The sequence below is a fragment of the Meriones unguiculatus genome, chromosome 16 (assembly GCF_030254825.1).
Source record: "Meriones unguiculatus strain TT.TT164.6M chromosome 16, Bangor_MerUng_6.1, whole genome shotgun sequence".
Taxonomy (NCBI): Eukaryota; Metazoa; Chordata; class Mammalia; order Rodentia; family Muridae; genus Meriones; species Meriones unguiculatus.
The window spans coordinates 7099083-7126769 of NC_083363.1; the positions used below are offsets into that span (position 1 = coordinate 7099083).

Sequence of the window (27687 nt, forward strand, 5' to 3'; positions counted from 1 at the left end):
GGGCATCGATGGTGGGAGCTTCCTCTTGTATTAGAAGTGTGGCTTTGATCAGTGCTGGGTGGCATCTCCACATCTGCAGAATGACTTCTACCTGCCAGTGTCTCCAAGGGACTATTGTCAGGACCACAGATGATGACCCTTCTTCTTTTTCTTTTTTCTTCTTTTTAATATTTATTTATTCATTATTTATACAGTATTCTGTCTGCGCACAAGAAGAGGACACCAAATCCCATTATAGATGGTTGTGAGCCACCATATGGTTGCTGGGAATTGAACTCAGGGCCTCTGGAAGAACAGCCTTAACCTCTGAGCCACCTTTCCAAGCCCAGGACTACAGATTCTTAATGTCTCTCTCTCTCTCTCTTTCTCCTATAGAGCTCAGTCCCCTGATGGAAGGAACCCCGGTGGAAGGAAGAGGAGACAGGACCCAGTAGGATACATTTGCTGTTGCTCTCCAGGCTGTGTAAACTGCAGGGCCGTCAAAACGAAACAATCATAACCGGTTTCTGAAGAGTCTGATTCTGGGACCAGAGCCCTGAGGTCAGGGGTGCCGTAAATGGCTCGACTCCCCTTGGGCATCCGCTTCATCATCTCCTTCTCCAGGGATCAGTGGTAAGCTCTGGTGGTGCTCTGTCCTGTGGAGTGGTGATGTGTGTGCTGGGGGCCATGGGCATTGGGCGGCTTTTTCACCCACATTTCATTATGGAGAATGGGAGTCAGGCTTTCCCACGGCTGGTGACCTGGAGCTCTCAGGAGTCCTGTGTTTCGGTGGCGACAGCACAGACAGTGTTTGGACTTCTGGGTGTTATAAACCACCATTCATTTTGGGTTTTTCGAGACAGTTTCTCTGTAGCCCTGGCTGTTCTGGAACCTGCTCTGTAGACCAGGCTGACCTCGAACTCAGCCTCCCAAGCGCTGGGATTAAAGGCATGTACCACCACCTCCCGCCTTAAACCAGAGGGTAACACTGCCCGTTACTCTCCTGTTGCCACAGAGCACCAAGGCTAAGGAAGGCACCTTACAGAAGGGAGAGCTCATCTTGGCTCATGGTTGCAGAGAGTTAGAGACCATCCTGGCAAGGAGGCTTGCAAGCAAGCAACAGATATGGCAGCAGGAAGAGGGAGCAGAGGGCTCATGCCCACAAAGTAAAGAGCAAACTGGTAATGGCGGGAGCCCCCTAAACCCAAACCTTCCCAAGTGCCACCAGCAGCGGAACACCAAGGGTTCAAAAGCCAGAGCTTTGTAGGGACTTGTCTCGTTTAAAACATCACCACCAGCTATTGGCCGAATTATGAAATGGTGGTCTGTGAAGTAAGGCCCAGTCCCTCTGGTTTCCTATGAGCGGCCTGGCTGCATGGGACAGAGCAGAATACCACCCTCTGATGAGGTGTTGCTCTTGGCCGCCCTGTGACCCTAGCCATACTCCTTGAGGCTGATGGTGCAGAGTGGAGCTCTTCAGCCTCAGTTCTACCCTCCTCCTAATCTGTCAGGAAGGAAAAACTTATCTTTTCTCCTTATAGTTTTCTTTTTTGTGGTGCTGGGATCGAACCCAGGGCCTTGAGCATGCTAGACAAGCACTGGGCTGAATCCTCAGCCCTTCTCCCGTTTTATGCTGAGTGCTTGGGCCCTAGCAAGTTAAACTGATGAGACAGGTGAAGGAGGAAAAAAAAAAGATTCTCATCACATGTTCATGGAGCTTTGCAGAGAAATGTTCGCCCCTGGGGGCATTTAGAACCTGGGGCTTATTATCATCTTTAATAGGAGACTGAGAATGGGCACACTGGAAAGGAAAAAAAAAAGGGTCCGTAAGAGAACAGGCAAAGGGGCTGGGCAAGGTGATGCCAGGCCAGGCATGGTGATGCACGCCTTTAGTCCCAGCACTCAGGAGGCAGAGGAGGCGGATCTCTGAGTTCCAAGCCAGTCTGGTGTGCAGGGTGAGATCCAGGACAGCCAGGGCTTCAAAGAGAAACCCTGTCTCAAAAAAACAAAAAAGAGTGTAGGTAGCAGAGCAGCCTCCTTGCCTCCCTGCCTTCCCATTTGCTTCTGGAAAGACGGGCTTGTGACAACTGGGTTTTTTTGTTTCTTTCTTTCTTTTTTGTTGTTGTTTTTTTTTTTTTTGTTTTGTGTGTGTGTGTGTGTGTGTGTGTGTGTGTGTGTGTGTGTGTTTGGTTGGTTGGTTTTGTTTGAGATATTTAAGATTATGCAGCAAAGTTACACGGCGGGTTCACAAATCATGCCATGAGACTGGTTCCTCGTGGGAGGTTTATTAAGGGAAGGGGGAAGGGATCACAGAGACCATCTCTGGGTAGGGCAAGAGAGAAAGAGGATGGTGGTCCGAGTTCTCTTATAAGGTGACCCAGAGCATGTGCAGGTGGTTTCAGGTGGTCCGTAGGTGGCTTCACAGATGCCTGATATCCAGTTTGTCAGGTCTCTTGGGGCTGGCCGTAGAGATGCCCGCTTATGGATCCCAACAATCTTTCTCAGGAAGCTTGGCTTTGCTGCTCCCCTGAAGAGACTTCAGGAGCTCAGCAGCCCTCCACAGCCTCCCACACAGTCTCATTCCATCCCGCTCGCTGGCCTCACACAACACCACTGGGCTCCCACCAGAAGGTCTCAGGGTGAGTTTGAAAACAGGCAGACGGCTTCCCTCAATGGCTCTCCTTTGGTGCCTGCTGAGGCTCTAGCCACACCCCTTTGCACACCCTTATTGGGAGGCCTTTTAGCTTGTTTTGTAAATCTTTGTGTATGGGAATTGTTACTATTTACTCTTTACCTCATCTTTAGTAGAGGCAGTGTGGCAGGCTTGCCTTTTGCTGGGTGTGTAGCTTAGTGGTTGAGTGTTCGGATCCAGTCAGTTGTCATGTCACATAGCACATCTGGTGTCCAGCAAGATCTCTGACAGTTCCAGGATCTGACACAGGGCCGTCCACATTGCATTTTGTCATCTTGTGGGTTTTGCCTCCTTTACTCTCGAAAGGTCACTTGCCTCCCCCCCCATCCCCCGCCTGTCTTTTATGACTTCGTTGAAAGGCTCAAGCACAAGTTTTATGGATTGCTCTCATTTTGAGCATGCAGGTGTTTTGTAGGAACTGGAAAGTCAAAAGGTGCCTTTTTGGCAGGCTGGGCTGGGGAGGGGTGGGGCTGAAGACCGGAGGGAGAGGAGGGAGAAGGCATGTCGGGGTGGAATGAGAAGGGACCCCAGAGATCCAGAACGGGTTTGCACACCTGGCTCCTGGTCTCCTTCCGTGTACGACTCTTGTCACTGACAGGAGCCAGAGTCTGAGAGACACACTCATGCCTCAACTGGCAGGAACTGCAGAAGATGGTGCTATGTGGCACTGTGCGGTACAAAGCCACGAGTAAAACCCGAAGGGAGCGTCGCTTGCTGACTGGATCTAGAACAACTTGAGACTTCAAACAGTTAGTTGATCCTAGTTGGAGATGACAGCCCAGTGCCTGAGATAAGCACCTCATCAATGTCACAATTCGTAAGCTACTGGGGCAGGACTATGGTTCCCTCCCCAGGAGACCAGCCCCCCGGATCAGGCGTCTGGAAGCTAGCAGCAGGAACCATCTCCATTATCTCATACGCTCCTACAAAATTTCTGTTCTCTCCGTGGCGTGGAAAACTGACCTGCTGCCGAGGCAGACAGTACCGTAAGTGACCGGTGTTAATCTCAGTGGCATCAGTCTTCTGGTCAAGGCTCTGTCGGAGACGTAACCTTCCTTCCTTCTGTAATCCGGTTGCCTGGTCCCTGAGTTCAGAAAGGGTTTGGATTCGTTTCTATACCAGCCACGCTGGCGAGTAATTCCTCTCAAAAGCGCAGGTTGAGTCCCTGTGTGACCGAGGCAAGGGACACTCAACCAAGACCAGGTGGGTGCCGCACCGCCTCTGTGACCTGTTCGCCAGCCATTGACCTTTGACCCCAACCCACAGGAGGAAGCTTGTGAGGCCTGCCTTCCTGCTACTGTGTCTCCGAGGATTGTGATACTCTTTCGGACACACAAGTTACTTGTCACATCTCTGTCAGCAAATACCTGAAGGAAAGCACATGAAGGGATGGAGGGCTTATTCTGCACATTTGAGAGTACAGTCCATCCGTCATGGACTAGAAATTTAGGGTTAACCCAGGCGCGATTCTTGTACTGACATGTACCATTTGTCATATCTGCATAAATGGAGCACTGGAGAGAAAATGCTAAGCTCTTTGGCCTCTCTTCCTTTACTTCATCTTCCAAGTCCACCTGTAACATCACAAAAAAAAAAAAAAAAACAACAAAAAACAAAAACACAAAACACAACAACAGCAAAAAAACCTAAAGACCTGTTCCTTTCCCGGGACACAATACCATGAACCCAGGTCTCAGAACACGCAAACGAGTCCATCACCTGTGGGAAGGCCGAGGGTCCAGCCTCAGAGTACAGCAGGCTCATGGGTGACTATGGTTCCAGATGCCATCTTCCCTTCCTCCTTCAGTTCCTCATGCCGCAGCATCTCTGACACCGAGCTGCCTCACACTGGCCTCTGTCTCTGTTGCCATACTCCCTCCTCGGTGTCTCTCTGTGGTTTTTGCTTTTTTGATACAGTGTCTCTCTATATAGCCCTGGCTGTCCTGGAACTCACTATATAACTCAGGCTGGCCCCAAACTCACAGAGATCCATCTGCTTGCCTCTGCCTCTTGAGTTCTGGGTTTTAAAGCATGTGCTGCCATGCCCAGTATCTTCTTTTCTGAGGAAGACATCGGTCCCTGCATTTAGGGCCATCCCAACGTGACAAGACATCAGGCTAACTCATTACTTCCTGTTCTTGGGGAATGGTTCAGCAGAAGAGACTTCAGACTCCTGCTCTGTGAATGGTGAAGAGGATGGTGATAAAGCTACCAAGCAGAACAAGGGCTCCAGAAGAATCCTGAGGGACCTCAGTCCCATAGACCAGGATTATGATCCCATGAAAGCAAGGGACCCCGTTCTTCCAAAGACCAGACTGAGCAGGTTAGCTAAGAGCAGCAACCACTAGCAGACCCTCCCGGAAGGCCAAGGACAGTCTGCAGCCACTGCCTCTCTCCCACACCCTAGGGCCTCTAGGAAGCTGAGGAAAAAGAAAGAAGGAAATGGAGGAAGTAGGCTGGGCCAGGCACCAGCTTCTTGAAGATAGGACTTCCTTTTCTGCCTCAGGGAAATCGTGCCTGCTCTTCCTTGACCTTTGACTCCGGGAGGCTCTCTCTTCCTGAAGGGTCCATTCACGCCTTCACTAGCGTGAGTGAGGGCTGTGTCTAAGAAGACCTTTGCCTGCACGCTTCACACTGCGTTCCCAAGCCACCTGCCCAAGGGCCTGGTGGAAAGTGGGGCCCAAGGCTACCACCACCTCATCCCCACAGTCTCCTAGGCTGAAACCTACTTAGCCTGAGGAATGTAGTATGTCTGGGCTGGGCTCTCCTCAGCCCTTATCATCACTATGGGAGAGTTTCAGTTCCCGGCAGCAGAGTAGACAGATAGAGCCTAAAGCCACTGAGTCATCCCTCTACTCTGCGAAACCTTAGTCATACAGCCCTGAGCAGGGGCCACTGGAAGATATCCCAGGTTCCTGAGTCAAACTGAGAGGAGGGAAATCCGTGCCCAGGCTGCCCTGCCCTGTGCACTGGAACAAAGTATCCTGAGAGGAGCCAGAGTCTGGCTGTGAGCTGGAAATACAGTCGGAAGAGGTCAGTGGGAGGTCTCTCAGGGGATGGGCTACAGCTTCAGCCAAAGAATGGAGAGAGCCTTCTGTTCTGCCCCAGGGAGGCATTCAGACACACACACACACACACACACACACACACACACAAGAGGGAGGGAGGGAAATGGGGAGAGAGAAAGAGACAGGCAGGATGATGAGAGACATCATCCCTGCTGGGGAGGCTCAGCTCTAAGTGCTGAGATGAGCTCTGTGCATTTCATAGATTTACTTTCTCCTGGTCACCCAGCGGGCTCAGATGGAATGTCCTACGGAACTTTCCACTCAGGCCTCCCCAGGGAGAGGAGAGCTCAGACGGGTCCTTGTTCCGAAGCAGGTTTCTGCCTGTGGATTTGGCTCTTTGCCATAGGCCCACCAACCTGCTTTCTCCACCTCAAATGGGGTCGCTGTTGAAGTCTGGATTTTTTTTTTTTTTTTTGGCCTCTGATTTTTTTGTTTTGTTTTGTTTATGTGTATATGAGTGAAAGTGTGCACCTGTCATGGTGAATTGTGGGGGTCGGAGTATGCTTTGCAGGAATGGATTCTCTCCATCACCTCTGGGTTCAGGGGCTCAGGCTCAGGTTTTCAGGCTCAGTAGCAAGCATTTTCACTCACCCCTCCTTTGCGGATCTATTCCGACTGACTGGCCCAGGTTTTAGGCCTTCTCCTCTTCAGGAGCATCCTAGGGAGATTTTCACTCCTTGGGGTTAGTGGTCTCAAAAGTCTCATAGTCAGAGGGATGTTTTCATTCTTGCCAAGCTGCCAGGCTCTGTAGGCTTCATAGCAAATGGTGAACACAAGAAAGGGCTTCTCTGGGGATGGAGAGCCACTCAGGCCCACGGGGACCCCGATAAATTACTTATCACTAGAAGTGGGGGCTGTGTGTGGGCTAGGACCCACAACCCTGGGGTCTGACACTGTCGCAGGGTAGGTTGGTGTCAAACACGGCTTGAATTGTAGAACCGCCAGGTGGAAGCCACTAGAGAGCTGTTTGTGGTGGGGTCAGAGGTGTTGAGTGTCGTGGGGGCTGAAAGACATTGGCTTCTCCCAGCTCCTGCGGCACTCCTGCAGAGAAAACCGACTGTCTGATTAGAGCAAGCTTTATCTAGAAGTCCACAAGGGACTACTGGTCAGAGGACTGCCTCCCCTTAAGCTGGGGTCTCAGGGAGCAGCCTCTTCCTGGCTTTTGAGGTCCCTTTTTATAGGGAAGGGTTAGGGTTGGTAGAAAGCTGATGTTGAGAAAACAGATGTGGAGATAATTGGCTGTTAGCATCTGGACTGGAGTGGGGGACTCGGGCTCAGGGTTGCCCATGGGGTAGGTAAGTGGGAAGTCATCACAGCTGTTCAGGAGTTTAGCAAGGCAAAGGGGTGGGCCTACATCACGGGGTACAGGTTCAGCATAGGCTGAAAAATATGGCTCGCAGGACACACTAGGTTCAGGAAACAGAAACTTACTCTTGTGCGGTATGGAGACTTAACAGTGTGTAACAACGTGGCTCCCTGTTCCGGTTCACATGTGAAGCGTCTCAGTTTGGATAATCATTTTTTTAATGCCCTGATACTGTCGTGAGACTGTGAGTGGGGTTGGTGTGTAACTGACATGCCGGTGACGCAGTAGGACACCTCACATGTGTTATGTGTGTTCCAGGTACCGGGCCTTCATTTTTATGCTGACCTTCTTGCTCTATGCAAGCTTCCACTTATCCCGAAAGCCTATCAGCATAGTGAAGGTAAGAGGTATTCACACAGGGGGTTATCCTGAGATCTGAATGGAGACTGGTGACTCTAGGGAGGGTGGGAGATGGGGAGTAGAAGGAAGTGAGTTTTTTCTAGAGGCAAGTTTTTCTGGTGTCTTAGTTGTAGGATCTTTTGTTATGTTTTGTTTTTGTTTTTTGTTAAAGTTATCTTTCATACAACGGTTTGTTTCTTAGTTTTTCTCTTACCCTGGCTATCACACAAATAATTGAGATGCTTATATATTTGTTTAATACTAAGCTTCACAATGCAATAACTGAGCAGTTATTACCCTATTCTTAACCCTCTAAGCTAATTTGCCTTTTTCCCAGTGTACATCGTAGAGATACTTGAACTTCGTAGCTTCCTGTTCTAGCTTTGCTGATTTCTCCTCTCCTCATGGCTCAATCCACTACTCTCCTTTTCTAATTCCTCCTCCCCTGGCTGGCAGGAAGTCCAGCCCTAGACTCTCCCCTGCTCAGGTATTGTCTATAAACTGCTTTATTGGCATATCAGGAACAGTTTGGGGAGGAGAGTTTACACAGGATTGAAACAGGAGATTCTTAGAACTATGATTGCAACCAGATGTGGGGTCTACAGAAATCACCATTTGAATTACGCAATTACCTTACACCTACAGTTTTTATTTTCCTTACTAAGAAACTCAGATCTTTACAGCGTTTCACGCATTTTCCCCTCGGAGGCCTATCTCCACCAGACTACAGTTCCAGAATTCCCAAACTTAGTTAAATATTTATGTCACCTGGGTCTTCCTTCACGGTGGTTCCCATCTTAAATGTTTCCCCAAGTGGCTCCTACACTTGGTGCGGTTTGACCCCTCATCTGGCTCTGGAGTTCAGACCCTGTGGGTACAGGTGAGAGCAGGGGCCGGGCTAGGGAACAGCCGTCCATCCCCCTAGACGTCAAGCCCTCTGTGTTAACGTCAGAACCAGCCAGAGAACAGGTATGTTTTCTCAGCCCCACCTTACTTATGGGCTGGCCGCAGGAGTGAATGGCTCTCAACTACTGCAGAAGGAACAAAGGTGCTGCCCTGTGCCAAGATCAGCCTATTTATGGCTCTGTTCTCTGCTTGCCTTCCAGCAACTGGCAGGGACCTGGGCCAGGACTCTGGTGTTACGAACTGCTCAGCTGAACAGGGCAAGCTGCCCCAGAAGGGCTCTCAGCATTAGAGACACTGTAGAGGGCCGCTGCCTCTGGGGCCCTTGGGGCCTTCTCCAGCACATTTGTTTACTGAGAAAGTTCTAGTAAATGGCAGCTGGGAGTTTGCCATGGGAACACTTGGAGACCTTTTTCTGGCCAGGGTTTCCTTGTGTAGCCCTGGCTGTCCTGGCACTAGATCTGTAGACCAGACTAGTCTCAAACTCAGGGGGATTTTGCCTGCCTCTGCCTCCGGAGTGCTGGGGTTAAAGGCGTGTGCTACCACCACCCGGCACACTTGGATACCTTTAAGACAAGTGCCAAAAGGTCCTAGGGGTAGGAAAGTAGTAGGCATCATTAAAAGCTCCCAGCTCCCGTGTGTGACGTGCCAAAAGCTCTGGCTTTGGCACCAGTGGCCATCTCTGGAAACGTGAATGCTATCTCTGTGACTCTTCCTGCTCAGAGAGATTCACGTGTGGCTCCGGACAGAAGCAAATCACAGAAGGCAGACAGCAGGCCACCTCGGGGGACTGGGTGAGCACCGAAGACCTGGGATCAAGTATAGTCAGGAAGCCTTTCTGGGAGTCCCGGGAAAGACCTGGAAAGGTTGGGTCCACATGGTTCGGACGGGACCTGGCCCCTGGGCTCTACCTGATGAGCGTGAGGAACCTGGGTTTGCCAGGAAGGGATATGAACATGGGTCAAGGTCACACTCCCCTTGTCTTAGCTATGCAGAAGTGACCAGTGGGGCCTCTGTAACCAACGGCCACAAGCGCTTCTGTTCACTCTCTAATGTTCTCACAGCAGCCTTGGGGGTGTCATCAGGAGTAAGTGATCTCATGTCCGTGTCTTCTACATTGGTCCTCCGGCTCCAGGGTCTCTATTATGCTTTTAAATTGTTTATTTTTATTTATGTGTATGAGTGTTTTGCCTATGTATATGTATGAGCATTGTATGCGTGCCTGGTGCCAGAGGTCAAAAGAGGGTGCCAGGCGTCCAGAAACTGGAGTTGTGAACAGTTGTGAGCCACCATGTGGGTGCTACAAACCGAGCCAGGGTTCTATGCAAGAGCAGCCAGTGCTCATAACTGCTGGGCCATCCCTGCAGCCGCGGGTCTCTGCTCTTAACAGTGCTGGCCCAGAGACTGCAAGGCAGCTAGTGACCTGCCTCTGGTCAGCATGTTGCGCGGATCCCTCTAACACCCAGACTTCCCAGCGCACCTGCCTATGGATTAGCCACACACCGAGTCCTGCAGGCCGCTTGGCCTCCTGATAAAGACAAGACTGTCTCCGCGTATAATTTAGACTTTGCTGAGCCTTGGGAAGCTTGCCCTCGCTGCAGCTCTCCCCGTAAATAACACAAATGGCACCAGGAGCAGGGATGATTCTATCAAAGACCCCGTGAGTCACCATCTGCAGTCTCTGTTTCCCGGAAGGCTATAAACAAAACCGGAATACATTTGCTTACTGGCCCCGGACCCCGAGGCTGAGAACGAGCAGCGATTCACCAAATGATCATGACTCATTTGTCAAGTGACGCTGGGTCCACTGGGGTTACACTTGCCCTCAGTCATCACTGATTGCTTTTCTTGTTCTCTTGAGTACCCTTGAAAACACACTGATAAACCCAGGGCCATGAGGATAATGTCCTTTCTTGTGATCTTCTACCTGCAGCCCACATCTTTATTTGAGGCAGATGTCTTCCCTGGAGGGTAGACGGATCAGGTCTATGCCCTAATGGAGGGGAACTTCAGAGTGCTCTCCTCCAGGCTAGGCCAGAGCAGAACCTGTAAATAGATGGTTTCTCGGAGAATTATATTGCAGGGTCTCAGGAGACAGAAGAGGGGAGGGAGGGAGGGAAAGGAGAGAGTATGTGTATGTGTTTTTGTGTGTGTATGTGTATATGAGATGTTTTGCTTGAGGATAGTTGTTGACAGTCCTCTTTGTACACAGAATTGAAAACAGTAAAAACCCCAGGGCAAACAGAAAACAAAAGTGAAAAAGGCCAGGGCTGTCAAGGAAAGCTGTTTTCTGAAAAGTTCCAGTGCTTCCTGAGGTCCTGGGAAAACCTTGGCAGAGATTTCATTTGTGGACAAGGTCTCACTAGGTACCCCTGGCTGGCCTGGGGCTCCCCAAGTAGAGCACTTGTTTTAGCTGGGGCTCCTGCCTGGGATGGATAATCTTGGGCACCTGGATGTCTGAGTGATGCCCAGGAAGAGAGCGAATCCCGACACATCACGAATGCTCAGACCTGGCAGTGGGGTAAGCACGGCTGCATGTAGATTTAAAATGACAGTTGAGAGGCGGCCAAATTGCCAAAGGTCCCTCCAGCTGAAGGAAATGGATCCAATTGGGCATGGGGTCTTAGAAGGGTACGTCCTGTCCAAGCCCCTCCCACCACAATGCCCCGCCCCTCCACCGCCCAGAAATATGAAACCACACACAGCCCTAGGAAACCAAGAGCCAAAATACATCTTTTTAAAAGTTGTTTTCTCGGGTATTTGGTCATAGCTATCAAAACAAGCATCCATAATTAACAGAGAGACAGCTTTTGCTGTTGTTGTTTTGACCGGGTTTTGCTGTGAAATCCAGGCTGGCCCTGAGAACTCACCAGCAATCCTGCCCCAGTCTTCTGAGAACTGCATGCCCCACCGATCCCAGCTAGTATAAACGTCCTTATTTCGGCATTGCTTACACTCACCCAAAGGGAAAACGAAGTACAAGCACAAACTTTTAGTACGTGAAAGTTTGAGAAAATTATGGCATTTTGAGTAAAAAAAAAAAAAAAAAAAAATTAGGGCACCTATAGCTAGGATCCACTTTTTTTTTTTTTAACTTTTAGACTTACAATTATTTATGTGTGGGGAGGATGTATTAGGAAGTCAAAAGATGTCCTGTGGGAGTTGGGTCTCTTCTGCCTCGGTGGTGGGGATTGAACTCAGGCCCTCAGGCTTGGCAGCAAGCACCCTGAGCCACTTGGCTGATCAGGTCTTTTGTGTGTGTGAGAAAGACTATGTGCATCTACAGGTGTGTACGTGGATGCTTATGGCATAAACGTATGCTTCAGGTATCATTCTTCATGTTTTCTACCTTGGTTGTTGTTTTGAGTCAGGGTCTCTCACTGGCCTAGAACTCACCAAGTAGGCTAACCTGGCTATGGGTTCTGCTTAGAGACCTGCCTGTCTCCGCCTTCCCAATGACCGTATTAAAAGCACTGCTGCAGCCCGATTCACCCCACCCCCGCCCTCCTACCCCCTCGTGGGTTCTCATGCTTGCAAGGCAAATGCTGTAACTGACAAGGCTAATCTCCCCGACCGTTCATCCCTGTTTATTAACCAACCGCTGCAACAGGCTGAGTGATTTTCCATGTAGCTTGTTAAGAGATAACCCTGTAGATTTTTGGAAAGGAAGCTGCTTTGGCGTAAGCTATGTTTCTCAATGGACACATCCTCTCCCCAAAATGTTTCTCTGGCAGTCAGCCCACGGGAGCCTCGTATGCTATACTGCAGCTATACTGTGAGAATTTGTTCAACGTCGCTTAGCCGTGCATAACTGTCCCTCCAAACACCAGGTTTTCAGAACAAACATCCATTGTTGAAATGTCCAAACAGAGCAAGGTTGTCGACAACTAACGGGCTTACTTAAACATCCTCAGAGCTCTTCATCCATTGGAGGCAGCCTCCCAGCAGGGCTACAAGAGAGGCAGAGACGACCTTTCTAACATAAAAAGCTGGCGAGGGGTGTGAGAATGTGGCGTCCAGTGGGACCAAAGGTTAACTGCGGGAGCCTTGTCCATGCGTGGCAGAGTCAGCCTCTAGGCTCTGGCCCCAGTGGAAGGCAAGGACCTGGGTGGTGCTCTCAGCGCAAACGCTATCCTTCAGTCATTGTCACGTTGGCTTCAGTGCTGATGGCCATGGGGTGTGACTCAGGTCAATCAGTTACCAGCAGCTACAGAGTTTCACTGTCCCAGACCACGCCTATCTGTGACCAAGAGCCCGTGACCCTAACTGACCAGGATGCTAGGCCCCTACTCACCATGGGTAAGACCTGAAAACCTTTCCTGTGGTTTGTAGAAGGTTTGGGGGGGTCATCTCTAATCTGTTCTGATTTCCACGGGGGATGTTCCCCAGACAGGTTAAGCCACCGTGGATGTTGTGGGAAGGGTATTCCAAACGTGGCCCGTAGAATCCATATCTCTCACGTCCTTGCAAGGCTGCCATTAGAGACTTGCTGGGTCCTGCAGGTGACTCGCTCCTGGCCTATGGCGCTCCTCAGTGAGCAGCAACAGAAAAGCCTCCCTCGGCGTGGTGCCCTTGAGAAAGACCAGTGCACGGAAGGCAGAAACTCTCACCTATTAGGTAGCCAGAAAACTGAGGTCTTGGTGGGGAAATGGTACCCCGACTGCCAGCCTGCCTGCGCCACAATTTAGCGGCCCCGTCAGGGACAGCCAGGGGCCTGAATAGAGAAAGGGCCAAGTGACCGTGTTCTACTCAGCATGGCAAAGAAGCCGGAACCTCCAAGGCACAGGATGCTGCCAGCAGGAGCTTGTGGGAAGACACTCATGTCGCTTTATAAGGTGGTGAGCTTTTGGGGGTGACATTTAAGTCAGGACACCACAGGGATGTACACAAAGCCAGTGCTGAAGAGAGGCGACATCCATGTGCCGTGCTGGGGCTCTGCGTCCAGAATGACCAAGGCAGCCTTTTAGATGGAGCCAGACCAGACAAGCTGCTACCCGCCTGGTGGTCAGGCGGCTCCTTGCCCCGTGCTGTATACAGCAGGACCAGCTTTCTGCCCCAGCCTCCAGGCTCCTATGGCTCTCAGGAACCGGCTCAGTAAACTCCCTCCCAGACACTGGAAGGATTCCTCGACTCCCAAGGGCATCGCCCTCACCAGAAGCTCCCCCTCGCCGCCTTCGCCCACACATGACGGGCTGCTTTATCTGAGCCTCATGTGATACAGGACCTTTATTAAATCTAGCGCAGGAGACACGTGGCAGGGGACACAGATGACAGTGAGTCCCCTGCTCCTCAGTTTCCCCAGGAGACAGTCCCGGCCTACTCCTGCTGGAAGCAGTGGCTTCCTTCTTCTGGTGGCCCCATCTCACACACTGTGTAGAAAGCCTGGGATTCGGTGTCACAGCCTCGGTTCTGTCACACACAGATGGGGAGGTGAGGCAGGATGCTGTGTGACTTGTTCTCAGCAGTCCTCACACTTATTCATTCATTCCCTCCCTATCCCCATCACCTAGGATAAGGTAGGGCTTTTCCATCCCCCTGTGCCAGGCCCTACCATCCCCTTCTAATTAGCAATAAGGTTCATCCTGCTACAAGGGCGTCTTGTCTGTGCTTGAGCTGGTGGCAATGAAATCACACAGCCTGTGTCCCTTTGGCTCTGTCTTTTGAGGGCCGTGTTTTGAGACTCTCATTCTTCCCATTCCTCTTCAGTATCCTGTTGTCTGCATCTAGCAGTTAACCCCGTTCTTCCCCAGCGGCAAGCCATCAAGGTTGGCTGGAGGTTGGCCCTCAGCTTAGAGCTCTCTTGCCTGATGATACCTCCACATTAGGCCCTCAGAGGCTGCTGAGAGCTTGGGTGGGCTGTGTGGGCATGAGCTGGAGTTATTGCGGAATGCCGCTGGAGGCTCCTGCCCACAGCAGGAACTCCTGTGGGCCTCAGACGCCTACCAGAGCCCTCCTCAAAGAGCCATTGCTCGGTGAGGAGGGGAGTTTCACTCTGGCTGAGAACATCCCAAGTAAACTCTTGTACCTCTGTCTGCCGTAGGGCGAGCTGCATAAGCAGTGCGCTGCAGGGGACGAGCCTGAGCCCAGATTCAGTGGCCCGAGCAGCAGTACCAGGCATGGCCCCACCCACTGGATCCTGGACAACGAGACCGACTGTGGCTGGGCCCCCTTCGGTGAGTTTGAGTCAAACGCTCTGTTGCCCAGGGATCTTGGCAGCCATCCGTTGGGGTCTCTACAGCCTGGCTAGCCTGGCAGTGGTGCCATCCTCAGGTGTGTGTCAGTGAAAAACGTTCCTCGGCAACCGTCAGCTCTTCAGTGTCTACCCCTAAGTAAAGCATGCCTGCCCTGAGGAAGTCTCTTGAGGATAGCCTGCAGTGTGCGCCTGTCACGCTTGGAGGTGAGGGCCTGCCGAGCAACATCTGATGAGGGGGGCGTGCTACGGGCTAGACAGGATGACATTGAAACAAAGTCAAACCCACCGTAGCCAGTGTGGTTTGCTTCCAATCTGAAGGACACACACAAGGACAACTTGAAAAGGAGGTGACTGTTTGGTTGTTATTGCTTTGAGTTAGAGCACCTCCCTTTCAAAGGGACTTACAGAATAAAGTTTTGTATTTTGTAGCCCAGTTCCAGATGATACTAATTAATCCTGAGCCTTTTCTGTTGCTTCTCAAACTCACATAGATAAGAACAACTACCAGCAGCTGCTCGGAGCCCTGGATTACTCCTTCCTGTGTGCCTACGCCATCGGGATGTACCTGAGGTAGGGTCACCCATGCTTGGACCCTTCCCAATCTTCCAGGCCGTTCTGTACAAAAAGACTCCTTTCTGTCACTGGACGGGACCTAGGGGGTACTCGATGTTCCTGGGGTCAGGGGGCAAATGAGTGGCTGATTAAAAACCCGGTTGATGTTGTCTGCCCCAACATGTTTTAAAATAACATTGTGGAAGGGTTAGAGAGATCACTCAGTGGTGTAGGGTGTTTGCCTAGCATACACAGCATACAAGAGACCCTGGGTTCAAGCCCCAAAAGGAAAAGCAGTGAATGGACTAACAGCCTTCAACCCAAGGGACTTTGTTTAGACACTGCTCTTCAGAGCCTAGGAGTCTCGGGGAATCCCCGGATGTGTGTGACTGTTTCTCTGAGAGCCTCCAGCGTGTGTAGTCAAGACCCAGGGCCCTTCTCAGCCCAGGGGCCCTGTGGAGGGGGACATACGGGCGGGTGTGTGTTTCCTGCCAGTGGTGGATATAGCCCTCTTCCATCAGATGCAAATGTCACACGATTGCTCGGAGCGTGAGTGGATGAGAGAGTAGGTAGTGAAGGATGCACAAGTGCCAGCGCGTGAGCCCAGTCCCCACCTGTCAGACCCACCCCCACCTGCACACAAAATGCCCTGCAGCGGAGAAAGAGCCAGAGAGGGAGCGGGGTTTGCCTCAGTTACTGGAAAGCGGTCCTTAAACGTGGCTCTCAGCCAGGGGCAGTTTTATTCCCTAGAGAACACAGTGGTAAGGAAGGGGAACCTAACTGTGGGGATCAGGTTCCGGGGGGAAGGGTAGTGAGGCCACACCGAGCCCTGAGAATCTGACTCTAGAGACCAGACTCAAGGTTCAGGTCTAACTTTGCTGTGCAGTGAATAAGCCTTTATAGGACTGAAGGGCCGGTCAGACCATCCCATGCTAGCCTCAAGCTAGCCAATAACAATCAGTCAGATTGCTGCAACTATAAAGAAATGGGGGGAGGCGGGACAGGGGGGGTCACCTCAGGAGACTTCTGTAAAGAAGGAGGAAATAGTCACCGCCCTAGCCTCGGATCCGTTTTAAGGCTTCACTTGTATTTTAGGGGTCCCTAGTAGATCAACACAGTGTGCAGTGGATCAGGCTCTTTCAAGGAACCATAGGAGCTGCTGACACCTCCCTTGCCATTCTCTGTGGGCCTCAATAAGGCTATTTCAATGCTCCCCACCTGTGTTGCTGCTGGTGGTGGTGCACGCCTTTAATCCCAGCACTCGGGAGGCAAAGGCAGGGGCATCTCTGTGAGTTCAAGCCTGTCTACAGAGCGAGTCCAGGACAGCCAGGGCTGCACACAGAGAAACCCTGTCTCAAAAAAAAAAAAAAAAAAGGAAGAAAGTATTAATCTTAAGGTTAAAAATCTCCAGTAGGAGAGTGTTATTGCGCTGATTTTGGAAGCGTAGACAAACACACTACTGGGTGAAAATAAAGTGGTCCATTTGGAAGCCGCATCCTGGAAGAAATGTCCCAGGTCAGAGAGCCCACCTCCACTCTGGTGGTCTATATAGCCATTATCTCCTGATGGTCTGGTGTCTGGATCTGTGGGCTGGCGGTGGTTGCCATCCTCCTCTTCCCTCAGGGATAGACTCTGCATGGCCGTCCAGAGCGAAGGTTCCATAGTTTCCCTCAGAGCAGGTGTATGGCCTTAACCCAAACCAGCTTGTCTGTTCCTTCTGGAAAAACAGGTATCTCATGGTTGAAAGGGGGGCAGGACCCTTCCACGTATTGTCCCCGGGATCCCACCAATGGACTAACAGTAAAGGGGTTGTCCTGGGAAGCATCGCACCCCAACGTGTGTAGGTGGTGGACAGACCATTTTTATCAAAATTGGAAAACTTAACGGTAAAAAGAGCCTCAGTTAATTTATCCTGTGGTGGTATCCCTGAGCTAGCGTCCTCTAGTGGAGAGAGACTAGGGGTTCTGCCAAACACCCCAGCACACAGCACGGACATCCCTCCAAAGACCTCCAGCCCAAGAAACCTAGCTTAGGAGATGAAGCGGCTTCCTCGCTGCGTTCTTATTGGCAAAGGCGGTTTCCCGTGCAGCTCATCAATGAGGTTGTTGAAATGGGATTCTGTTGGACGTGAAGTCCCTGCAAGAGTGTCAGAAGGGAGGCCAGGACACATGTCACTTCATTGACGGGCTTTGTGACGCAACACAGTGACCTGACAGCCCTCACAGCACAATCACCGCTGCTGCGGTCTTGTCAGTCAGCGTCACGTGACTCCGTGGACCAAATGAAAACCTGCGGGGGTGTGCACCCAGGCCTCACCTGGCACGATCAGCAGGTGCAGCATGGGCGTTAGTCCCTCGTGACTCAGATAGGGAGTGGGGTGGTGTCCATTCTATCAGAATTGTTCCGTAAACCTCACAAACAGAGGGGAGGTGAGGGCTGGCCCCAGGTGGTCACGCTAGAGGGCATCTCCCGGCAGTAGCCGACGGCAGCAGCCAACAGCAGCCTCTCTTGGGAGCCTCTATGACTCCGTGGCTTGTCCCCTGCTTAGGCAGGTTAGCAGCCTTGGAAACATGCCTCCCAAATCCCCCAAGTAAGCCAGGTGGAGTGGATAAAACTTAAGTCAAGGATGTTCTCCAGTGTCTACGATTAAGCTCTGCCCAGCTGGACATAGTGGCCGGGTGTGCTGTCACTGGGCTTCACCGGTGTTTCATGTTCACGGCTCATTTGCGTGGTTCTAGGTAGGCCCTGTCTATTTGGTGAGCACACAAGGGAAAGCTTGCTGGCAAGCAGGCCCTGGGGACAACATGGGAACAATGGCACTTAACCCAGGGTGCTGCTCTAGGGCTGGGAGGTATCCGTCCATGCTCTTTGTTTGTTGGAGTCCTGGAGTGGGTATGTGGGAGCAAGTGTGGCTCTTGGATTTTCTAAAGATGTGTGTGTGTGTGTGTGTGTGTGTGTGTGTGTGTGTGTTCAGGTATTCATGGAGGCCGGAAGAGGGCATCAGATCCCCTGGAGCAGGAGTTACAGGCAGTTGTGAGCCTCCTGACTTGGGTGCTGGAAACCACATCTCAGGTCCTCTAGAGGAACACAGGGCTCTTCACCAGCGAGCCATCTCTCTAGCCCCCAAGAAGCTCTGAAAGATCAGAGAGCTCTAGTCTTGGGTCTCCACTGAAGTCACGTGCGTCTCCCTGGAGCTGTTGTTGGTAAAGGACAGAGTGTGGTGTGTTGGTGATTGCAGTCTGTTCTGCATCTGCCCTGGTAGGAAGCTGGAGCCTTGTCATGCTCGTCACCACCCCTGCAGTTTGACAGCCGACCTAACACATATGCGGCGCTCACTGACACCACTGCTCCCCTCCCTCCTCCTCCAGCAGACCCTCCAGCTCAGGCTCTGCCTCTCTTGACAGGCCTTATATGCCAAATAAGAAAAGGTGTCTTTCAGTCAGGCAGCAGTGGCCATGCCAGGAAGTGGTTGGCCGGGCAGGGGCGTTGTCCTGGCGGAGCCACCTAACGGGCGTGTTCACGCAGCTTTCTTGGTGACCGATCACTGGGCGCCCTGCCCAAGGGTCACAGTGGGCCCCCTTTTCAGTTCATCATTTGCAGCCCAGTGGTTGAGGTTTTAACCAGCTCTGTGCACTGTGCGTTATTGGTATAAAAGGTACAAGCAAGGCAGGTCCCGCTTTAATAGGCAGTATTGGCGTGTGAGTCACCGTGTGCGCTTCATTGTTTGACGCCTAGTGATTTATTTTATTTTACTTTTAATGAGAAATGATGCTAACGGCTCCCATGGGAGTGAGTGGGCTCCACAGGGCAGTATTCCGGGAGACGTGGCCACAGGTGTTAGCAGTGTGCTGTGCCGTTTCCTCATGCCCGTCTCTTTCCTTGTTCCCTTAGTGGCATCATAGGGGAGCGCCTGCCGATTAGGTATTACCTGACTTTTGGGATGCTGGCCAGCGGTGCCTTCACAGCCCTGTTCGGCTTGGGCTATTTCTACAACATCCACAGCCTGGGATTCTACGTGGTGACCCAGGTAAGGGCCTGACATGAGGAGCGGGACGGCAGGTTCATTTCCCAAAGCCCACCCCCGCTGAGGGAATGGATGATGGATGCGGGTGCTGGTGAGGGACTGAGCGGCGTCCCTCTGAGGTCAAGGCTCCAGCAGCTGCTGTGAGCAGGCCCTGCTCCGTCATCCCCTAGCACCTGAATACTTACTTCCTGTTTGAGGAGCTGTCAGCCTGGCAGGTCAGTGAGATGTGAGGCTCTAACAATCCCACTGAAGCCCACCGAAGTAGCCATGCAGGTTGGCCAGGGTAGAAGGCCAGGGGTTGGCTTGGCGCCAGCAGAGTGGGCTACGAAGCCAGGGGGAGGGGAGATGCTGAGGTGGGATCACAAGACCAGCCTTGTCCTCCTTGAAAGCCCAGCCTTTCTGGGACCTCTTGGCTTCTGCCCTCTCCAGCAATCCTGTGGATAAATATTGACTTGCAGGGGAAATGGGCCTGCCCACCCACTCCAGAGGGCCAAGGTTGCAGAGGTACAATTAAAACAAAAAACAAACCAACGCTTTAATTTTGTTTTCCACATGCCATTCAGCTTGATCAAGCTTAGCCGCTTTATTACAAGCGTGCTTTGTTCTTGCCTGAAGGTAGCTAGCTCCCTTCCCCTGGTGTTCTTGGGGGGCGATCAGCTACCAAAGTCCTCGGCTGCTCAAGTGGCATTCAGTGGCACAGGGCTCACAGAGATCCTGTGCTCATCTTCCTCTGGCCAGTCAGTCATCTTAGTCAGTAAATATAGATTATTTATAAATATCTGATGCAGCATCAATGCTGTGAATCTAGTTACGCTGTTGAGAGAACACTGGTCCTTCGGTACGGAGGCAGCCACTTGTAGGCCCAACACTGCATTTAGGGTTTCTGCTTTGATTCCTTGGATGCAGAAGCCTCAGACTGGAATGACATACGAGGTGAGAAGGGAAGGAAAGCAGACTCCTAGCGTCCCAACATGCTCCTCTCCGGTCCAGGAGCAGCAGGTGGGCACTCTGCCTTCCGCACACCTCCTGGAGCACGCGTTGTCCAGTGAGGCAACAGCGCACTGGGCAGGGCTTTTGGCTCTGGCCTCAGTTCTGATGCCAGCCATGTGAGCCTCCTGGGGCTGGTCCTTTGTTAAATGTTCGCCCAATATCTGCTCTGCAACCCCTTGTGGAGGGTGGGAATGCATGTCGGAGCTGGGTCAAGGCTGCTCTGCGTCGACAGCTGAGGAGGCCTCTTCTTCGTGGGCAGTCAGGGAAGGCATGTTATTTCCAGGCTGAATTTGTAGCAGTTTATAAACCAGCACATAAAGACAAAAGTTCCTGTCGTTACAGAATGTTTAGATTCCAAGGAATCTAGAATGCTTGAGCCTCACCTGTCAGCAGAACGGTCCTGGCTGTGGGTCCTGGGCTTTTTTTAGGCAAAGTCTCATATGTAGCCTAGGCTAGCCTCAAACTCACAGCATTCCTCCTGAGTACTGGGGTTATATAGGTGTGAACCTATATAGGCTTGGATCTGCTTTTTATACTTTGTGTGTGTGAGTGAGTGTGTATATGTGTGTGTGTGTGTGTGTGCATGTGTGTGTGTTTGTCTGTCTTGTTTTGTTACCCAGGCAAATGTCAAACTCCCCTCCCCAACAGTCGGCCTCCCCAGCAGCCAAGATGACAACCATGCACCCCTACGATGCCTAGCTTATATATACTTTATCAGCTATCTGTGTTTCTGTATGTCTTATGCATATGAACTGCATACATGTTTTAAATCTCGTCGCTTAAGCTGTCTGAAAATGTAAACTTTACATCTCCCCTTGGGTGGCAAGATAAAGTCCTGTGGTTTCTGAGCGAGTCCCAGCACAGGGAGGGCAGGGAGGGACCAGCGCTTCCCCTCTGTGAGCTTCCCCTCCTACCTACAGATCATTAATGGACTGGTGCAGACCACAGGCTGGCCCAGCGTCGTCACCTGCCTCAGCAACTGGTTCGGAAAAGGAAGGTAAGGGAAAAATGGTCCTGTCTCCAACAGCTTTTTCTTTTCTTTCTTTTTTTTTTTTCTTTGAGATTCCAATAGAAAGTAGACCACATTATTTTCAAGTTTTCTCCCAGTCTATTTTGGGAACATTAATGAGGCTCCTCTTTGAATATTGCAATGTACTGAAACCTCCAAGATGGAGGATCTGTATTTCCCATGGGGCTACAGCCCCTGCAACCTGCAGAACCCAGCCCTGGCCCTGGCCGCTTAGGCAGGTAGTGTGACCTGGACACTACACCTGAGAGCTGGGTGGCCTCTGGCCTCAGCTTCCCTCACACCTGTGGGACAGAGAGAGTCTGGGGGTCCACCCTGGGCCTCTTTCTTGAATTGGAGCCTGCATCTGGCTGTGAAGGTTGAGACATTCTCTGGCAGAGGTCACTCTGTCCATAATTAGCAGGCCTGACCCAGTTCTGGCGATCTGACTACAGTGCAGCCATTTGTAGTCCCTGCCCAGCTTAGCTGGGGTTAAGTAACCATAGAGACGCCACCCAAGATGGAGAAGCTAAAATGGGAGATGGGCTCAGAAGCCCGATTTAGAAAGCCTGTTTCAGTCACTTGGCACGTGGTCGCCAGTGCGAGCTCCTGCCACCGTGATAGTCAACCGACTACCATGTTTGTGGAGGCACAAATTTAAAGCCTCTGCCTTCCAAGAATTGTAGGAAAAGCCCTGGTTCCTCTGTGGAATCGTAGACTCTGAGTAAAGGCGAACCGTGTCCTGATGCAGCCTGAGGCAGACTGAAGCACGGTTCTCCAGAGAGCAGCCACCATCTTGTGCCCGAGGACGGGAGCCTCCGTGGGGTCAGGCTGGCTCCCCTGTGCCCAGCTGTCACGTCACCGTGCTCTCGCCCCGCAGGCAGATCTTATTTGGGTACCACTGCACCTCTCTTACTGTCCCTTCATGTTGTAGGAGAGGCCTGATCATGGGGATCTGGAACTCCCACACCTCTGTGGGCAACATCCTGGGCTCCTTGATTGCCGGCTACTGGGTGTCCACGTGCTGGGGCCTGTCCTTCATCGTGCCCGGGGCCATCGTGGCTGCCATGGGGATAGTGTGCTTTCTCTTCCTCATCGAACGTGAGTGGAAATGGCCACCTTGGCTTTCATCTTCAGGGCAAGCTAGCAAGGACTGCAGTGCTGCGGGTGCCCGTATTCACCCTGGCCGTCCCCTAGCCAGGCCTTGTAGGGACTTCCTGGCAGCCCGTTCTCTCCTAACCTCTCTGGGTTTTCTGCTCTTTCGCAGTTCCTTGAGTGAGCCCTGTGGAAACACACACACACACACACACACACACCCCATCTTCTGTCCCCACCCTTCCCTTCATCAGAGAGTCTCAGATCCTCCTCACACACCCACCTGAGGGCACAGGCCCAACCCACGTGGCTGCACCTGCTCACCCCGGCCACCTCAGCACGCCAACACAGACTTTGCCAGCTTGTGTACTTTGCGATAAGCCGAGTCTCGGGCAGTGTCATAAAACCAGCCGTGGTGTGGCTTCAATCCATATATCTTATTAGGTAACACGTCTACAGGAAAATAAAGTCCACGCTCTATCTGCAAACAACCTTTAAAGCAAAGGAGCCACAAGTGAGAGGTTTGAGCAGCCGTTGCCATGGTCAGGGAGCCGGGCCGTTCTGACTCGCACTCTGGTCTCATAAGCGAGGGCTCTGGTGTGTCTGAGTAGCCGCAGCCTCTGCCCACATCTCCAGGGCTCCAGTCCCTTCACTCTGCACGCACTGACCTGGCCCCCAACCCTCCAGCTTCCAGAGTTGTCACTGCCTCAACCCAGGAAAAGGACGTGTGTCAGTGAGTTCCGTTTCTCATTTCTTCCCCACCCCCCATCCCCACCCCCACTGCTCAAGCCAACCTCTTAGTTTTTCAGTGACCTCCATCTTGCCAAGCTAGGGAGATGTGACTCCCTCAGCCAGCCCTCTGGGTAGTGAAAATAGAAACGAGCATTCAGACCTGCAACTCAGACAGGTGGTCTTCGAGCAGAAGGGATGGTGTTGGCCACTGCCCTGACTAGCTCCATTCCACAGTGTCCTCCAGAGGCCCAGGAAGTGACGGGCAGGCTGGCAGGCTGGCCCCAGCAAGTGCACAGTGGGATGGGCAGGGCCTTATGGCTTCCGTACTATGGTTAACTAGTTGGCAGGCCACGGGAGTTCTCGGAAAAGCCGCCGTGCCAGCTGTCTTCCTGGGCCTTACCCCTTCCCCTTCCCCAAGCATTCACCTTAGACCAGACACCTGGAGAGCCACAGTTCCTCCTCACTAGGGCTCCAGGCCCCATGCCCGCCCTGTCCCACTTCTAGAGACCCCTGGGAATGGGTTCTCTTCTAAATCTGTTGGAGGAGCTGGTTCTGGGTAAGGAGGATTCGAGGAAGAACAGAAGGTGTGGCAGATTGACCACGGGTTGTCATTCAGCTTGGTCATCCTGGACAGGGCGTTGTCCCCCCTCTGTTTTCACCTTTTTGTTACGGACTCAGAACCTCCTTCCAGAGAGCCCCCACTCCTGCTACCAATGGACAGGGTAAAACTGGGAGGACTATCCCTTGAACTCTGTACCCATCCTCCTGACCCAGGGTGACCCCCCCACCCCCCCACCAGCTGGTCTGTATCTCCCGCCTACCTGGTCCTTTTGGGCTCTGGACCGGAAAGTGGTTTGCTGCTGTTGTTGGGGTAGCCTTGTGCCAGGGCAGAGAGACAAAGCTGGCACCCAAGCCTGGCCTCAGGATTGGCTTCTGTAGTGGTCACGCCTCCTGAGTTCCCAGGGTGTCTTATACACATAAGCCTTTGGTGGTCGCTGCCAGGCGTGGGGAAGGCCATCTATTTAAAGCTCATGGTTTCTGTTCACACCTCCATGTTCCTCCTCCTCCTTCCACACTTTGCCCTCCTGATGTGGGGGGTGGGCCCCCAGTTCGCACGAGCTGGTTTGCCTCATCAGCCACCTCCCACCCCTACTCCCGCTTCTGCCCCCCTTGGGAGCATCACTAAAGTATCTGTCTCAGGCCATAGCCCTGGCGGCCCCTTCTACATCACCCTCCTATGCAAGGCTGTCTCTGGGACCACCCAAGACCCAGCAGGTCACTGGGTAAGTTTCAGGTGACAGACAGGCCTTTTCCTGACCCCCCCTCACTTTCTCCCCGGGACGTCACCAGCACTCTGTTTTCTCCCCGGAGGGAGGCGTCTGATCTCCACTCCCTTTTATTGCTAAGACATCCATCACCCATCACAAAAGGCTGTTCTGATAGAGCTCTGGGGACAGTCTCATGCTTTCACGTTCATCCCTGGGTCCACCGTGTCCTCTGGGCTGAGTTATGACACCCTTAAGCTCTTTCCACATTCGAAGTCGTGTCCACACCCATGGCCTGGCACTTCCTGGGGAGTGGGCTGCCCTGTGCCCAGCAGCACTCGGTGACAGTTGAATGGGAGGAGAGGGGGCCTGTGCCCTCCCCTCTCCAGCCCCTCAGGGGGCCAGGGCTGTCTTCAGCCTCTGTTTACTGAGAGCTCCAGATGGCATCTTGTCCTCTTCAGATGTGTGGCTAATAAAAGTTACATTCATGGAGCACACCCAACCACACTCATAGCTGCCCCTTTTGTTACTGTTTTTGTGGGAAGAGCCTCCAAAGCCACTCACCGGGCAGGAATGCCAGGTGGAGGAAGACTGGTTCCGTTGCCAGCAGGGGGGAGGCTTCGGGGAGGGGGGGGCTCCCTGGTCAGGTTCGTTTGCCGTGGGCAGCGGTGCTCAGCCACCCATGTCCTGCTTGTTCTTTCAGATCCGAAGGACATCAAGTGCTCCTCCACCGTGCCCACGGTAAGAGCTCCTTCGTCTGCTATTACCTTCCAGTACGGCTTAGTCCTCCGTGCTGCCCACACTGCCTCACACATGACAAGAATCTACCTCAGCCCACATCACCACCCACCGAGCCCTTCCTGCTGACCAGTCCCTGCGTCCTCAGCTCCACCTGCAGAGGCTACCTGAAACATGCCGCTGCAGCCTGGCCTGACACCCCTCCGAGGCCCCCATATCAGCATAAAATCCCCCCTGTGAAATGTTAGGACCCTCTTGTGGGAATCAAGCAGACCCTTGCTCTCAGCTCTGGGGACAGTGCCTAAACTGTGCAGCAGGGGGCGCCAGAGCCCATTTCTATTGAGACTTAACAGGCCATAGGCTTTCGGGGCTGGGGACTGGGGGTTAGAGGGGTACTGTGGTGCTTTATTAACCAAAAATGAACGTAAGCGAAGAAGACTACTATGTTCTGGGAAAGCTATGGGTGGTATTTGAAAGCGTTCTCAAAGCCATTTCCCTGCCGAAGCGTAGATTTCAGGTCCAAGCGTAGAGTTTAAGCTTACAGAGCCTTTTCCCACTGTGATCTGAGGCCTCTGAGGTGCACGGTGCCCAGCCTCTAGACACAGTAGAGCCTGGACGCTCACTTCCTCATGGGAACATCTGTCCTGCTGGACAGCTGTGGCCACGCCTGGGGAAGTGGGACCTTCTGGAAGGAGCTTCTTCCTCACCACAGCTCCAGACACACGGGGACCAGGCCAGGCACAAGCTGCTGTTTCCACTGCTGTGGTATGCGATGATGTGGGGCTGCGTCTGCCTGATTCTCCCCCTGTACATGACCTTGGCCAAAAGGCCAAAGTGCATTTTAATTTCTCCCATTTTCAAACCTCAGAGCAAACCTCTCAGGGGTCTCACAGGGTTCAACTGCCCAGAGGGCTTGATGGCAAGCTGGGCCGGGGCCATGAATAGAACGGTTGGTATTCCACAGTCGGGTTCAGCTTCAACACGTGGAGCTCTGGGGGGCACTCAGCCATGGCCTAGCAGAACTGAAGGGGGGAAAATATCGGTTAGGTTCTGTCATCATTCGAGACTCTTGTGTTCCCGACGGGACCGCCTGAAGTGAGGCAGCCTCATCTAAAAAGATGCTCGGTGTGCAGGAAGCCCCCATCTAGCCACTCAGAGGCGCCAGACATCAGGGGACTTGATCAGACCCACTGGGCAGCTTCCACGAGCATTGATGTGTAGGTGAAGGTCGGCACGCCCACCCCGCTGGGGAGGATGGGAAAGGATGCAGCCACGTGGGACATACAGGTTTCCTCTGACTCCACGGTCCCACTTTCAGAAATGCACCCAGAGAATCACGCGAGAACTTGGGTCACGTGCCTTAGCCACAGGGTTATAGACTCCACAAACGTGGAACTGTCTGTCGACAAACAGGTGCACTAGATGTGATATTATTAGGAAATAAAAGGAATTAAGATGTGTTGAAGCCATTTTGCCAAACCCCAAAAAGCCATTCACGGGGGGGGGTCACAGCGTGTAAGAACAGTTCCGTTTGTAGGGCGCTTGGCCACTGAGCTATAGCCCAGCACCTGCTCGAAGCATCCGGAAGAGGAAAAACCCACAGGCACTAGCAGATCAGCGGGGGTGGGGCTGGGGAGGGCACACAGGGATAGGCTCCTGTCTCCAAATGTGAGGAGCATGCCGGGATTGGGGTCAGTGTTGGACACGAGGCTCCGACTCACAGACCACTGAACTGTGAACTTTTGAATTTTCCCTCAAAGTCATGAAACAGCAGCACATTTCTGGCCATTTGCCTCTTTTTTTTTTTTTTTTTTTTTTTTTCCCGAGAATTTTTTTTTTTTTTTAGTATTCGCTTTTAGTGTGTAAGCATTCTCCTGCATGTATGTGAATGCATGGAGGCAGAAGAGCACATCAGATCCCCTGGAACTGGAGTGAAGATGGTGGTGAGCCGCCTCATGGGTGCTGGGAATAGAGCCCAGGTCCTCTGGAAGGGCAGCCAGTGCCCTTAACCGCTGAGCCGTCTCCCCAGGCCCGGTTCAAACATTCTTAAGGAGCTCTCTAATGTGAAGCTTTTTCTTCCAGCATTCCAAAGTCTCCGAGAACGGCATAAACAGATTCAGACTGCAGAAGCAGACCACCACACACAGTGAAAAGAACGGCCCCCTGGTGAGTAGCCCGCTCTTCTGGTCTTCAGAGATCAAGAATCAGTCTCCAAGCCAGGTGGACCAACTGGTCGTAGGGCCGGCAGGTGCTGTTCCAGCTGGCTCCAGCAGGTGTCACTGCAGCACAGCTGTATGGCAGGTGGGTATCTTGGGGGCACACAGGACAAGAGGAGCACACAAGTGAGCTAAAGGTACAAAGCACTATAAAGAGTTCATGTCACAGGCCCAATAAAAAGCTGGCAAACGTCATAAAAGGTCATCTTTCGCCTTTCTCCCACTTTCTGGATGAAGAAACTGAGGCACAAAGGTGCTAAATTCCTGATTTGTACCCCAGAACATGCCTGGCTCTTCTCCCTGCCCTTTCGTCCTGTGATTCTTCTGGATTCTGTTCCCCAGACAGCTCACTGACTTCCTGAGCAGAACCTCCTGGCGCATTCTAGATTCAGTTTTAGTCTGAAGTTGTAGCCTTTTCTTTCTTTTTTGATGGCTGATTTTTTTCCCCATTGCCAGAGAAATTTGTTTGTGGTACCTGGAATGTGGGAAGAAAGACAGATGACGTCCTATACGTCTGGGTCTTTGCATT

At 52.3% G+C, this 27687-nt stretch overlaps 1 protein-coding gene across 6 annotated transcripts in view; it reads left to right on the plus strand.

The window, feature by feature from the left end:
- The window catches only part of Slc37a1 (solute carrier family 37 member 1), a 63192-nt gene that overhangs the window by 18241 nt on the left and 17264 nt on the right, over positions 1 to 27687 (plus strand). For 5 of the 6 annotated variants that reach the window (XM_021645154.2, XM_060369214.1, XM_021645156.2 and 2 more), the window contains exons 2-10: positions 376 to 612; positions 7364 to 7445; positions 14388 to 14520; positions 15032 to 15110; positions 18984 to 19119; positions 21027 to 21103; positions 22047 to 22213; positions 24908 to 24945; positions 27025 to 27108. In XM_021645154.2, coding sequence (XP_021500829.1) covers positions 557 to 612; positions 7364 to 7445; positions 14388 to 14520; positions 15032 to 15110; positions 18984 to 19119; positions 21027 to 21103; positions 22047 to 22213; positions 24908 to 24945; positions 27025 to 27108 — 852 coding nt within the window. In that variant the 5' untranslated portion in view covers positions 376 to 556. Of the gene's footprint in view, positions 1 to 375; positions 613 to 2484; positions 2619 to 7363; positions 7446 to 14387; positions 14521 to 15031; positions 15111 to 18983; positions 19120 to 21026; positions 21104 to 22046; positions 22214 to 24907; positions 24946 to 27024; positions 27109 to 27687 lie in introns of all 6 variants that reach the window. The other variant, XM_060369216.1, reaches the window with a different exon arrangement.